General features: G+C 44.3%; 1 protein-coding gene across 2 annotated transcripts; it reads right to left on the bottom strand.

The window, feature by feature from the left end:
- Positions 1-519: 519 nt before the first annotated feature.
- stk38a (serine/threonine kinase 38a) lies at positions 520-14,841 on the bottom strand. Of its 2 annotated transcripts, none has more exons than XM_035644662.2 (14): positions 14,714-14,841; positions 12,040-12,177; positions 9,744-9,795; positions 9,233-9,355; positions 8,383-8,466; positions 8,143-8,266; positions 7,886-8,040; positions 6,700-6,811; positions 6,502-6,563; positions 4,467-4,584; positions 4,256-4,379; positions 4,045-4,140; positions 3,224-3,318; positions 520-3,132 (listed from the first exon to the last, which is right to left on the bottom strand). In XM_035644662.2, exons 2-14 carry the CDS (start codon positions 12,168-12,170, stop codon positions 2,996-2,998), a joined length of 1,413 nt encoding a protein of 470 aa, XP_035500555.1. In that variant the 5' UTR covers positions 12,171-12,177; positions 14,714-14,841; the 3' UTR covers positions 520-2,995. The 2 variants fall into 2 exon arrangements, with proteins under 2 accessions (XP_035500555.1, XP_035500556.1); XM_035644663.2 differs by lacking the exon at positions 14,714-14,841 and adding an exon at positions 14,381-14,700.
- Positions 14,842-14,843: the final 2 nt, after the last annotated feature.

Genomic DNA, 14,843 nt, shown 5'->3' with positions numbered 1-14,843 from the left:
CCACAACACTGAGCCGACATAGAAGCCGTTGAATTCTGAGGCGGAGCCGAACAAAGCAGCAGATCCAGGAACTTTTTTTATCACTTGAATATTGCGAGACGGGCGCTTTTTAAAAAACATTTACCAATTTCCCGGGGAATAATTCATGGATATTGATGAAAAAAAAATCAGGCATATTTAGGGGACATATGTGAGTATGTGCAATGTGGTGCAGATCCAAATAGAAACCTGGGTCTAGCAGATATAAATGTGGTTCCACAAGGGAACTGTTGGGCCCTGGCAGAGGGATGTGCTCTACTTTGAAATGTCACTACGATTTTTCTTCTGTAAATGTTAGAGCTACCTACATTATGGCTAAATGATGTGGTATCTTCTTCTGACCAGTTTCCGGGAGGCTGTTCACTGTACAGCGTAATGCTGCCCTTTACTGTTGTTTTTAAAAATGGTTTGATTCCTGGACATCCTCTTGACGGACCCCCGGTCAGGGAGCTCAGATGTGAAGGAAGACAACACAACGCGGTAAGTGCAGAGTAATTCATTGTCAAATAGCAGAAAAAAACTGAAAAAAAACAAAAACCAGCCACACGCCACAGAGAGAACAGTGGTTTAAATAATGTACACCCACCATCCCGAACAAGCCCCCCCCCCCACTCTCAGGTGGTACAGCGCACACACACACACACACACACGTCTGAGCATCGCCTGCAGACACAACAGTGTCGAACATTGCATTGTTTTTCCTGACCATGATCACATCCTCACATCCTCACATCCTCACCCACTCATCCAGCGGCATCATCGATGACGCCATGTTGCTCTTCTGCTCTAATCTGACTCTCGTGGTCAGAGCATGCAGGAGCGTTGCATCAAGAGTCGAAGAACAAAAAGCTCCGTGTGTGCTTCTCTAACGACATGTGACAATATGCGGAGCTTCGTCTACTTGCTACCTGGAGACGAAGAGAAACCTTCAGACTGCGCTGGTGCACACGGAAGCTCGTCGCTGCCACAAACAGGAAAACATGATGAATTGTTGGGAATGAGAAAAAAAGCCCAAATCAGGAATCGGACAGAACTAAATGACATTTTTTCTAAAGTCACAATTATAAAACACTTGACCATTATCTTCTTAAAAGTTAAAACTATATCTAAAATATATTCTTAGTCAATGTCATCAATTCAGACTTGTCAAGCCCAAGTTTAAAAATATATTTTGACAAATTGAAGTCAAAGACATGTATTATGTAATTTAAAAATGTTATATAAACTAAAAATTCTGACTTGCTGAGTTCAGATTATGTAAGTCAGCCATAATTTGCCAAAAATGAAAAAAGAATTGCCGTTAATTTACAATTAGAAACCTTACCATTGTACCCTAAAAGACTTACCATGTAAGAGTCTAAATGATTACATCTATGGTGTTAATATTGTCACAGTAGGTATCATAATTTTGACTTCAGAAAAGGAAATAAAAGAAAAAAAGCTGCAACTGACATTTTCATATTTGTCCCTGCAGACGGACGAGATCGGCTTCGTGTGTCAGGGAGAAGATGACATTCACACAAACAGCATTTTTAGAAATATTGTGGCAAAAAAAGAAAGAAGAATAAAATAAATTCTCCATGACTTGATAAAATGTAGTTTACATTCATTTTAAATGACAGCATTTTGGATATTGTGTTCACCGGAACAAGTTTAGCCCTGTGCTCCCGGACGCTCCGCTGCGTCGTGGAGGAGAAACAAACTATAAAAACAACGACGACGACAACAACGATGAAACACATTCAGAGCAACAACCGGACAGAAGCGACGCTAAAAGACCCTCCACACTGCTCGACCTCAGGAATGAACCACCGCGCTATTACACATCAAAATATATATATATATATATATATGTATAAAACAAAAATTCATACGTTTATCGAACGAAACATTCTGACGTCCTGTGAACGCAGCAGCTGGAGCACAGGTGGTGGATGAAAACGAGAAGCTGCAGGACAAGTGAAACGGGGGGATTGACGGCCTGAACGGGATCGTTAGAAATCAGCCATTTTGTCACGAGACTATTATTCATCCTCACGAGGCGGGAGGTTTTCAAATCAGGAATAATTTTTCTTACACAAATTCCCAGTCGTTCTGCTGCGTAACATTAATGCAGAGGCTCGACACTAATGTATCATCTGGTGAAACAGCATTAGTTTGATGTGTTACATGTTTGAGACGTGTGGGGACACGGCGTCTCACTGCCCTCGTGTGGACACGGGTTGTAATGCACCGACGAGCGGCGGGCCTGACTTGTGCTGAGCTCTGATCAAACGTCACATAAGGTGCTGAAGGTAGGTGAACGTAACGTTAATGTAACAAGACTCTTTGTCGTACGTCGCTTCCACAAAATGCATCATCATTCTCATTTTCACAATGAGCGTCAGTCTCTAAAGGGACACGGCGGGAGTGGGAGGAGTCTTTGGTTGGGTTGTCTCTACGGAGACACGTGGACAGATTCCCTGAAGAGCACCTGATTCACCTCAAGTGACGAGTCAACATAAAGCAGTGAGTGGAGTGGAGACCCCCCGGGAGGTCTGACAGTCTGGTGCCGGTCCGTCGAGAGGGAATGTCCATGATGCTGGTGTCGGGGGTGAGGACATCCCACTGCATCCACTGGTGGGAAAAAGGCAAGTGGCGAAAATCACAATCACTCAATCCCACAGTTGTGTTCTCGGGTACAAGCGGGAAGTAGAAAAGGTTTCCCTCGAGCATCAGAGGAGGAGAAGACCTGCAGAGTTGAAGGCAGCGGTTCCTACAGTGGAAAGCAATGGATGTGTTTGAGCCCCTTTGTGATTTGCAAATTTCCTGCGCGATAAGAATCCTCTTCGGTCAGGCAACACGGAGAACAGGCAGCGCTCTCCTCTCGGGGCTGAGGGTCTTCAGACAGCAGGGGGCTTGGACGACTCGTGGGGGTTTCATGGAGCTGTTGGATGAAAGCCAAGTGTGACGGGGCTCATCTCTTGCCTGACTTCATGTAGGACGGTATGGCTCCCCGGGCAGTCAGGCCCTCGAAGCGTTTGTACGTGTAGTTGATGAAGACCCAGTCCTTGTTCTTCAGATCCACCTCAGTCTGGTTGGACACCGGGGTGGCTGGAGGAGGAGGAGGAAGGAAGGGGCTTAAAGCTTTTCTCAGCAGAGGCACGGAAATATGAACAGTGTTTATCAGGTAGAGGCAGAGTACCTGTTGGTGTGAGGATATCGGAGTCAGGGAACTCATCGAAGTGAGATGTGTCGTCGATGCTCTTGATCTCAATGGGGATGGCAGCAGGTCTCTCCCTGGAGAACAGAGACAAGTCAAATGTTGCTTTGTCCAACACGTGAGACCATCATCAGATAATCGCTTGTGATTGGACCGGCAAGTTCGCTGCCGGAGAGAAATCACTTCCTAATGGAGGAGGTTGAAGTACAGACCTACAAGTTGGAAAGAGGGTGTGGCTTTTAGTTGGTCCTGAAGGATCCGGATCTTAAAGCTACAGTGTGTAATATTTAAAAGAACTTAGTTGAGGAATTTTCGTTAGTTAAATACACTAGAGACCAGGGATGGGCAGACTATCTTGGGACGCCAAACACTGTGAACCTGTTGATCTGTGTAGCGAACCGGAAGTCTCCTCAATATTGAGTTCTTATAATAAATACTTCTCCCTTAATCAGCATCCACTCCATCAATTATTCCATTTCACACAGAAATTGAATATATTGTCCTTAACTATGTGTTCATATATGTATAATGAGTTAAATATAGTAACATGAGGTGGACCCGACCTCCGTGTGAGTCTCCATGTTTGCTACATCGTGTTGAATACGGTTGTTGAACAAAACGGTCCAGAATACGCCGCGTTCGCCTTGAATTTTCAAACAATGACGGAAACCGGAAATGGAATCAGTGGTGCGGTGCCATAAAGTGTCCCCTGTTGCTCGCTAATTTGGTTGCGGTTTCCAACTTCACCACCAGATGCCGCCAGAAAAGTACAAAAATTCTAGTTGAGCAATGACGGTCCTTACCTGATATGGTCGTAGTCCACGCCCTCAAAGAAAGGATTGGACTTGATCTCCTCCACAGCGACAGCCCCGACCCGGTTCTCCTCCTCACAGCAGAACCTGCTCACAACACAAGTTGTGTTACTATCACACACACACTCAGCAACGCAATACAACCCACTTAGTTCAGGTGTCTACTGTGGGACATGTGAGAGTGAAGGAGGCCGGGTCCTGCCTGAGGATGAGGTCTTTGGCCTTCTCTGATATGGGAACTTCTGGGGGAAAGGTGAGCGTCTCTCGCCAGTTCATCACTTTCCTGTACGTCTCCTGAGGCGTCTCGGAGCAGAACGGGGGGTAACCTGCAGATCACAAAGACACAACCGTCCTAATTCCCACAACATCGGGCCTGCCCTGGAACTCCCAGAAGTAGATGAGGTGGTCATTACCTATCAGCATCTCGTACATGATGACGCCAAGGCTCCACCAGTCGCAGAGCTTGTTGTACCCGTTCTGCATGAAGACCTCTGGGGCGATGTAGTCTGGGGTTCCCACTGTGGAGAAGGCCTGACAGGGAGATACCGTTAAACACACCAGTCAAAACTAGAAAATGATTCAGGACATTTTTGAAAGATATGTTGAGGTGAAAAAATTGATACCTAAAATTACAAAGCCCCGAAAATAAAGTTTCCCAGTAAGCTTCTTCTTATGAGCAATGAGCGTTTGCATGAAAATATAATTTTTCACAGATGTTTGTAGAATTGTGTTTTTCTTCCAAAATAGGATTTAACATCATTTGAATAGAGATTAAAAGACACAACTCTGGTGTTGTTTCCAGGTCACTGTCAATCAATCAAATATGACTTGACCACACCCACTCTGCTCCCTGACGACATGGACGAGCAGTGTTTAGCATGACCCTTAATAAAAATAAAAAAAGTACTATAATGACATGAATCTTTAATAGTGTTTTTGTAGTTGAACAGAGACACAATCCTACTGTGTCACATCTCTTTGTCTTCAGTTTGTATCAACAGTGTGTGTTTGTTGTATTACAACAGTTCTGTAGTTCAAATGTGTTGATCTCATTGAAGGGTACTTTTTGTGCTTCAATTATTCTTATTTTATTTTTAATAAAAGCCGAACCTAAATGGATTAGAGAAGATTCATTAGATGCTATTGGACCCTATCTTTGTTATAGGAAAGTGTAGCAATGTTTGTTTTAGAGCCTGTGAAGCAGTTTTGAAGGGTTGAGTCAATAAACTGAACCATTTGAGATCAGTCATTCATTTTTTTATACTTCTTAAGTATTCGGTCCATATTCATGAAGATGACGCACAATTCAAATCATTTTCTTGACTAGTTGCATTATTCCTTTTTGGGAAAAACATTTAGGTGTATTATAGACAGTTATTCTTTTAACTGTGCAGTAAGTTCTCAAATATTACTACATTAATATCTCTCTCTCTGCCCCCGTGTATTTACATTACATGTCACTAACTGTGTTTTATCTCTCTCCTTGTGCTGGAATCTGACTCCAAAGCTAAAGGATCGAAAAAATGTTATTATTATTAACAAGGCCATTGCATCTATAAGTGACAATATTAATATTAGAATCATAAGAATTAGTCTGACAGAGCTTAAAGCAACTGTTCTCTCTCTCTTTCTCTCCTCTCCCTGGTCGAGGCAGATGTTCACAAATGAGTCAGGTTCTGTGATGGTGCGTTCACACCCGAGCAGACGCGATGCCAATTTTTTTGTGCGGGTAAATCACATACAGAGTCAATGCAAAGATGCACATTTCGAGTCACTGAGTCGGGTGATGTGAATGGCAAGCGTAACGCAGCGCTTTGAACTCGAGCGACATATCCGCGTGACGCGACCGGGTTGATATTTGTATTGTGACGTTGGTGAAGAAGTAGGAAGTGAACGAGGAAGTTGACACTAGCTAGTTAGGCCCAGTTAGCTCAACTGCTTTGTGTAGCTTTGCCATCAACATTCCTGTCTGACATTGTTTTTCCTTTAACAGTTTAGATGAACATGTTTAACTCTGTGTGTGTGTGTGTGTGTGTGTGTCTTTGTCTGTGTGTTTGTCAGAGAAAGTGGAAGGAAGAACGAGCAAATATTTGCGCGAATGACGCAAGTAAGCACAAATGTTTGCTTGCGACCAAACTCGTGCGAGCAGAGGGACGCTGAAATTCACACCGCGACCGGTGTGAACGCAGCACAAAAGATTTCTTCCTGTTAAAAGGGAGTTTTTTCTCCTCCACAGTCTCAAAGCTGCTCATTGTGGGAAATGTTGTGTTTCTCTGTAATGTGTGAGGTCTCGACCGCACTATGTAAAGTGCCTTGAGATAATGTATGATGTGATTTGGCACTATACAAATAAAATTGATTTGAAATTTAATAAACGTGGATGAAAAGCATGCTCTTACAAAATATGAGCAGAATAGAGAATGGTGTAATCCTATGTGTCAGTCCTACCAGCTGCCTCCTGTTCCTCTTCCAGGTCTCTGCTTTCCTCTTGGAGTTCATGTTCTGGAAGGCTGTGGAGACGGAGCAGCGCAGCATTAACAGCCGGAGCCACGCTGACGCATGAAGAATCTGAATATGTTCTGAATGTGAGCGGCTAAGGTTGCATGCAGACTACAGGTGAAATAAAAAGAAAAGTGGTTTCCTGACTTTGCTTGCTGAGGTCACTGGGCAGGCTGTGGTTGAGGTTCTTGTAGAACTCAGTTCGGTGAGCCCTCTTCAGCCCAGTGCACAGACCGAAGTCTGACAGCTTCACGTGACCCTGGAAAAACACAACACACACCACGCACACACACATAACACTGGAGTCTGCAGCACACAGTACCAGCCCATACTGGAAGCAGTCTCCACCGCCATCATCATAAACAGATTATACTTCAGTACGTTCACTGACACGTGTAGACTGGGGAGGGTAAGCAGAGGGGCTGCTCTGAGTCATCATGCTGACGGGAGGCTGGGGGCCCTGAGCTCTGCAGCAGCGACTGTAGCATCCACAGTCCCTGTAATGTGGGTGTCATTACATGTCGTCTCTTTGTTTGCTGTGTGAGACGACACACAACGTGAAGGATCCAGTGAGGACATCAAAACACAAGTCTGCTCCTACAGCGGGATGATTTGGACTGTTACCTCTCCCAGGTAACAATGACTTCCTCGTTAGCTTAGCTACAAACAACTGAACAACTAACTGTTGTTGTTTGATGATGTTTTATTATATATTATAGGGTTTTTTGCTTCTGCGATGGGGTAATCTGCTATGCCTTATATTTTGTTTAACATTGTTTACCCCAAAAAAGTTTGAAAAACCCTCTGAAATGGGGCTGGAAACAATCCACTCTCTCTCCCTCACTGAGGAATTCTGAGACTATGAATTTTCATGATATGCAAATAACACAGGCCCCGCCCACCACAAGTGCTCATGCTGGGTTGACCGCTGGAAGAATGTGATTAACAATATGGCAAACGGCAACGTCGGCGAGATTCAGCCATTAAATTTCCCCAACTGCTAATGCTAACGCTAACTTTCTGCTGACACACCTGCCGCCCTCTCGTGGATGCGCTGCCTCTGCTGCACTGGAAGTTTCCGGTTTCTTTGCCTCACATTTGCATATTTCGACAGCGACGTACGGACTTCTAGCTTGAACAGGATTCGTTTGAATTCCAAATCGCAGAGAAGTGGTACAGAAATCTCCTCCTCCAGGAGAGGAATGTGAAAACACCTCTATAGTGACAACATGTGATCAGATACAAGTCCCTTTAGTCAATGTGAGACATAAAGAGGACCGGAACAGAAGAAAAACACAGTTTTGAGTGGAGGGGGACTTTAAGCAGGACTTACTCTGGAGTCCAGCAGCAGGTTGTCTGGTTTGATGTCTCGGTGGATGAAGCCCAGCTGGTGGATGGAATCGATGGCCAGCACCGTCTCTGCTATGTAGAACTGAGTGGCCTCTTCTGTCAGAGTGTCCTTCTTCATCAGCAAGGTCATCATGTCTCCTGCAGCACAACAGCCGAGACCACAGTCAGAGTCACAGTCAATAGAAATGGATGTTGTTGTTGTTTTTTTAAATGATCGAGTTGTCGCTTAGAGGGTCACACCTCCAGGCAGGAACTCCATGATCAGGTAGAGGTTCATCTTATCCTGGAAGCTGTAGAACATCTTGACCACCCACAGGCTGTCTGCTTCTACCAGGATGTCACGCTCAGCGCGGATATGACCGACCTAACGCACAGAAACAGACATGAATCGACACACAGGCTCAAAACTGTCCAAAAGAAGCAGCAGCAGCGTTTCAGTGCGTGTGTGTGCGTGTGTGTGCGTGTGTGCTGCTGCCTCACCTGTTCTTTCTCCAGCATGTCAGCTTTGCGGAGGATCTTCATGGCGTAGACGTGACCGGTGTCTTTCTTCTGCACCAGACGAACCTGGAGGCAAACACTGTGAGCTTGTACCAAACTAGAGCCCGACCAATAGGGATACAGATATACAAAGAAGTGTAACTGAGACTTGATGTTTTACTATATAACCATATACATGACTATGAACAACTATAGATAAAAATATCGAGAACTTGAAGAAAGAAAATTAACAATTCTTTAATGTAAAATGTAAATCATTTCTGCATTATTTATGCTGTAAAATTTAAAAAAATTATATCGGCGCACATCAGCAAACATTAACGCTCATACGGATATGTATGTGAAAGGCTGATTTTATCTGCAAACCCATATATTGATCTATATTAAACTGACAGTGGCCTCGAACTAATGTTTTACTGTGTACATGACAATAAACCTTGAATCTTGAATGTAAGATTCTTGTGAATCATTTCCAGTGATAGACACGTCGTCTTTACTTGGAGACTATATTCACACACATCTGTACAACTTATTCAGCCTCGGACCAGATGTGACATATTTTCACAGACTCCTCTTCTGTCTCTGCGTTATGGTGAATAAAGGCCAGGAAAGTGCTTTGACAGGACACTGTGATGTCACAGTTGAGGTGATTAACTACAAATTGTCATAATTTTATCTTCTTAGATATTTGTGTGATATTGCGTCATGAAGTCTATGAACCTTGATGATGTCACCAGTGTCATCTTCACCATGTAAACAGCAAAGGGCAGTTTTTTAGAATTAACCAGTAACTACGTTGTCGCCCAGTCAAAATGTGCCTCTCGGTTTTTACCTCTCCAAAAGCTCCTCTGCCAATGACCTTCAGCGACTCAAAGTCTTCCAGACCCAGTCGAGTTCGTTTCAGACGCAGAAACTCTGTCTCTTTCCGTGCGTGCTGAGAGCGCCGGATACGTTTCTGCAGAGCACAAACCCCATTTTTGAATACACAATTCTGTGTGATGCACACTTACTACTTAGCATCATCCATCTCTCCACTGAATTACAGTCCCTCCGGGAATTTAACTTCTTGTCACGGCAGTGAAACAGCTCGAAATGGAAGAATGCTCATTTTCTTATAACCACTATTTTTGTTGTAAAGAAATCATTTCACAATAATGTTACAAGCACAATACATCAGAAGAATTATGGGAAACAGTGCAGACGTTAAATCAGGAGGCAATTCTTCTTCAGCTCATGGATGAGAGGCGAACCATCTTCAACAATCTTGTCCAGTTGCAACTGATTCAGTGGCCTTGGGATGAATGGGAATCTCCACAGACACAGTGCAGATGTCTGTCACTCACCTCTTCATCAGCCAAGCCCTCCTGATCCATCACTTTCTCCAGCTTCTGCTGTCTGAAAAGACAATCGGACCATCATTATTGTTTCACAGCCACATGACATTTGGGACTTAAAATGCACATTTTCTAGGCAAAGAGCGTTGGGGTTTGCTGCAGCGCACCAAATATGAAAACAAGCAATGTTGTTAAACTGTAAGGTACAGTGTGTTCAAATGGCAGGTGAGTGTATATGAGATGTAGGCAGGTAGGTATGGAGTATATTGTACCAAACCAGGTAAAAGGTCCATTAAGTGCATGTATCACTGGAATTCGTGTGAGCACCAAATTTATTTTAACAAACCACCAGAAGTGCAACACCTACAACACATGTATAAAACCTGTGTCTAGGTCAGATTTAGCTCATAGTAGTTAAATTGTCTGACTTCCTTCATCAAATGCAGGTAGATTTTCCATTTGACGAGTGAATCTCAGTAGACCCCCTGAGAAGAAGAAGGATGTGGCTACAGGCACACTTTTGTTGTTGTTGTTATTGCAGGGAAATTATAATGACCATGGGATTCATATGGAGTTATGTGTATTTGAATGTTCCATGTGCTGTTTACCCTCCCTGCCAAAGGGAGGTACTGCTCCTGTTCTGTGTCTCTCTATATGATTTTTCAGGTGGTGATTAGAGATGGTGATTGGACAGCCAGGATGCCTGCTGGTGGTGACAGGGTGGATTCAGATTGTCCTTTCTATCTACTCTTCTTTGACCTCAGTGGAAAACGTCCTGAGGTCAAGGAAAGGTGTCAAGGAGGATTCATAGGACTCATAGGAAAAGCAGACAGCGCTGCTCAGAGAATCCGACTTCACTTAAACTAAACTACGTCATCACGCGATGTTTCTGAACAATTCTGAAGATGAACTACAAAAACGGTGCATGTTTCAGTGTTATTCCACCATGTGACATCAGATGTAAATGCTTCATATGTAACAGTAACTTACATGATAAAGTGCGTCACTCCTGGGGCATATTCATACTCTTCTAATTCGGATTTAATCGTTTAAGTTCGTGCATGGCACGTCACGTTAAATATCGCTAGCGCATGAATTGTGGGGCGTCTATATCTCCTTTCTTTTCACATATGAAGGTCCAGTGTACCCTATGCTAAAGGAGATAGGAAAGGAAGCATTGAAGCACCTTTCCTAAACATTTAGACGAACAGCTTTTATCATGGCTGCCGATCAAATACTTCCAGGTCACTTCAAGATTTGGGAAACTTCCTGAGCAAATTTGACAGTTTGGCCGCACCCCAGTCTCTCTCTGCCTGACTTCCAGCCAGACTGTGCTGTGCCTTAGTGTGTTGTGTTTAGAGATGTAACGGTATGAAAATTTAACTTCACGGTTATAGTGGCCAAAATGATCACGGTTGTCAGTATTTGACAGTATTGTTAAGATATGATGGAAAAAGAGAGAAAAAAAGGATATATAAAGTACCAATACATAAACCTTTCAGAAGAACGGCTCATGGTTCTTTCTTTTTTTTTCAAGAAAAAAAGGAAAAGAAAAAGAAAAAAAAATACCAGGAAACAATCAGATTTAAAATAAATGAAACTCTGGTTCTATTATTAGTCCTCATTGACGCCACGTTCACTCTGTAGCTCTCTCGACCACCGGCTTTCTCTCTCTCGGTCTCTCCCTCTCGGTGCAGGCAGCTGAAACTCAAAGTGGTGTTCTGCGCTAAACCTCGACAACATGACGCTCTGATGACTGACTGATTCTCTCTGTCGTCAAAGGGAGTGCGTGGGTTAGGACAGATGAGCATGATAGTAAAATAAATAAAAAGAACGGCTCCCAAGTGCGACTCGGATCCACAACAAATCCACGTCGCGGCTGCGCCTGCGTCTGGGAGACTGTTGCTAACTGAGCTGGATAGTATTTACTCGGGCAATCTACCGCAGTAGTCAACCAAGGTTTTAACGATAATTAAAATTTGAAGCGGTAGAACTAACCGTCGGGAATTTCACCGTGGTTTGCCGTGAAACCAGAAACTGTTTCATCCCTAGTTGTGTTAGAGTTTGAATCGGTGTGAAATATTGTACATAGATAAGCTTTTTGAACAGAGCAGTCCTGGTAGCGTTGGGGCGAGTAGCCATTTTTTCAGGGAGGCAGGTAAGATTACTGTATTTTCTTTTGTTTTGTTGATAGGTCATTTAGTTTCATAAGAACACAGTGGATCATCCTGTAAGTAAAACATGAATGTGATCAACACATCAGAGTGCAGAAAGCGTGTGCAGACGTGAGAGCTGTGGATGTTACCTCATCTCTCTCTCCTCGTGCTGGGCGATGAGGTTGCTGTAGAAGTTCTCCAAGGTCACTTTGGCCATAGTGACCCGCTCCTTTGTGTGGTTACTCATGGAGGAGCACGAGCTCTGGCCGGTCATTGCCATGCTTTACCTGAAAAAACACAAAAGACGACAGTGAGTGGCGAGCATGTCCACGCTGCAGCAGGATGGGATGATGGAGAGCTGTAGGAGGCAGCGGAGTAGACTGCAGTCGGCTCTATTAAATGTAATAAAATACAATGCTGGCTGGCCCAGAGAAAGAGGAAGGAAAGCTGCTGGCTGTGCTGCCCGAGCGAAGCAATAACATTGTGACAATCCAGTTATGAAGAAATGATGATGAAATCGGATTTGTGCAAGCAGTGACAGCAGAGTCCTTCTGTGAGACGGGGGGAGTTTTAACTCTGTCTAGATTTACGTAGTGTGTCAAAGCAGACACTGCAGTCAGCACCCTAACACGTTGTACACCATGTAAACAGTATAAGGGTGATGCTGTCTCAGAGTAAAACACGACTGAAGGGAGATTACAACATGTGACCACGATCGCTGCCCACCAAAAATATCTACCAGCTGCTTCGCTCACTTGACTTAAAAATGAACGCTTTATTTTCTTGTGCGTTGCACCCTGTGTCATGTGACATGGAAATCGCACCGCCGCCGACACTGACGACATCTCCTTCCTCTGCCCACATTTTCAGAAAAAAATTAAAAAACGCTGATGGACCCTCCCCCTCTCGCTACTTCGCCAAAAAAGGGTCAACATTGAGCTGTCCATCATTGGACACTGAACGTTTTGACTGCAACATGCAAGTACTTCTAGTGCACTGTGGTTGCCAGTGGGAGTATGGAAGTACACACACGAGACAAATGTCAACACGGTAGTTTTAATATGTTACAGATAATAACCAACCAAAACAGAGTAACTTCGACAACAAATTGTCACGTAAAATGTTGTGAAGGCGCCGGCATGAGACTTGGTTTGAAGTTTAAAATGGTCCCAAGAGAAACAATAAATTATTATAATTTGAGATAAAGAATGTTTTAATACAGACATGTATTAGGTTTCAGGCACTACTAGAATCATCATACTGGTGTGATTGTTTGCATCAAAGGGTTAAATTGTGAACTTATGAAGTGCTTTAGAGGAGATTTAAAAAAGATTGCGATATATATCGTGTATCAAAATATAACAAAATATATTGCATTATTATTTATAGGCTATATCGCCCAGCCCTAAAACAGAGCTTTTGGCATTTCTGTATTATTGCCTTTTGGTTATTAGTATTAGCAAAAGCAAGAAGTGAGATGTATAATTGGAAGGGATACAATGCAGAAAGAAAAAAAATAGATCATGCAGTTGGCATGAATGGGAATTTTAAAATAGGGTTTCCTGGTGCATCACTGGGCTCATATCTGTAGTTGTTAAAGGAATGTTGCTAATTCAGGTATGAGACCAGGGTTGCAGAAACACGGGGTAAACCAGTGAGGGGCTGAGGGAAACGGTACAAACAGGATCCGTCTGCTGCAGTACATTAGACACTATTTCCATTATAGTGTGGAGAACTTGTGATAGCATTTGAAACTCTTGACAGAAGTTGAATAAACCAAAGAGTGAGACGAATAAGGGAGAAAACAACGGGCAGATTAAAACCCATATGGACTTTCTGACGGCCAGTATGAATATGACTGGGACTGATGTGTCCATCCCCAGCAGCTGCTGCCACAGACACAACCTGATCCAATCCTTTGCCTTCCACAGTCGGAACACAGTTATAGACTGGGTCCTTTGTGGACAGGAAGTGACGTGCGTGTTTATTTTCAGAGAGCGAGGAAGTGACATCTGATCGCAACATGCTGACATATTATTTCACTGATGACGACACTGGGAACTGTTATTGTTCTGTGAAAATCTCAAACAGTCGCAAACTTGTGTGAAAAACCCGAGATATTGAATGTGAATATCGCCAGGGGAGCATGTTCGAACAGTCCGGACCTCAGAGAGAAGAGGAGGACGGACACGGAGGAGGATGATCTCCTGGATCCCTCGTCTGATCCCAGCTGCACCGGCTCCTCGTGTCGTCCTCCAGGGGGGACGCAGTCATTCGTTACCTCCGCGACACACGGTGATACGTGTTACGACCGCGCTCGGTCGTCATCGGTCGCGTCGCCTCTGCGAACCCGCCACCACCGTACAGCCTCAACGAAACACAGCACAGGCGTTAGCTTAGCACAGCTAGCCATTAAAGTTCCTGATTGCGCGAAGCCCAAACAGAGAAGGTGCGAAATGAAAGCGGATGCTTCGTTCCGATATGAAACACCTCCGGGTTTTGGTGGAGGGCTCTTCCACCCTCTTGCTCGTCGTGGAGAAGTTTATTTCGTGAGCTTTCGTGGGGAAATGTCGATCTCAATTCGCCCGAACTTGACAACCCGAAGTTCCCCGGAGCGAACGGCAGTGGGGGAAAGTTAGCTCGTCGACGTTAGCCACTTATCTGCTCAAACACCGTCGAGTCGTTTGTTTTGAACGAGCACGCTTCCGCGGCCGAGCGCGCTGACGGCTCACTTGTTCGGACACTTGGCCCAAAGAAACCGGCCGACGTGTCGTCTTTGAGCCAACTCGCCCAGTCTCCCCGCAGTTGTCTTTGTTCGCTTACCTTGGTCGAAGGTGCGGTGTCTGCCGTCTCTTCCTCTGCGTTGCCGAGCGCTGCGTGTCACCGTCACTTAGAATTCAAAACGACCCCTGGTGGCCGAACCGCGTCTGTGCAGCAGCGAGGCTGAGCTGAC

This window comes from Scophthalmus maximus, chromosome 3 (genome assembly GCF_022379125.1).
Source record: "Scophthalmus maximus strain ysfricsl-2021 chromosome 3, ASM2237912v1, whole genome shotgun sequence".
Taxonomy (NCBI): domain Eukaryota; kingdom Metazoa; phylum Chordata; class Actinopteri; order Pleuronectiformes; family Scophthalmidae; genus Scophthalmus; species Scophthalmus maximus.
Note: the sequence above shows the minus strand (reverse complement) of the source record. Positions and strands in the feature narration are given on the sequence as shown.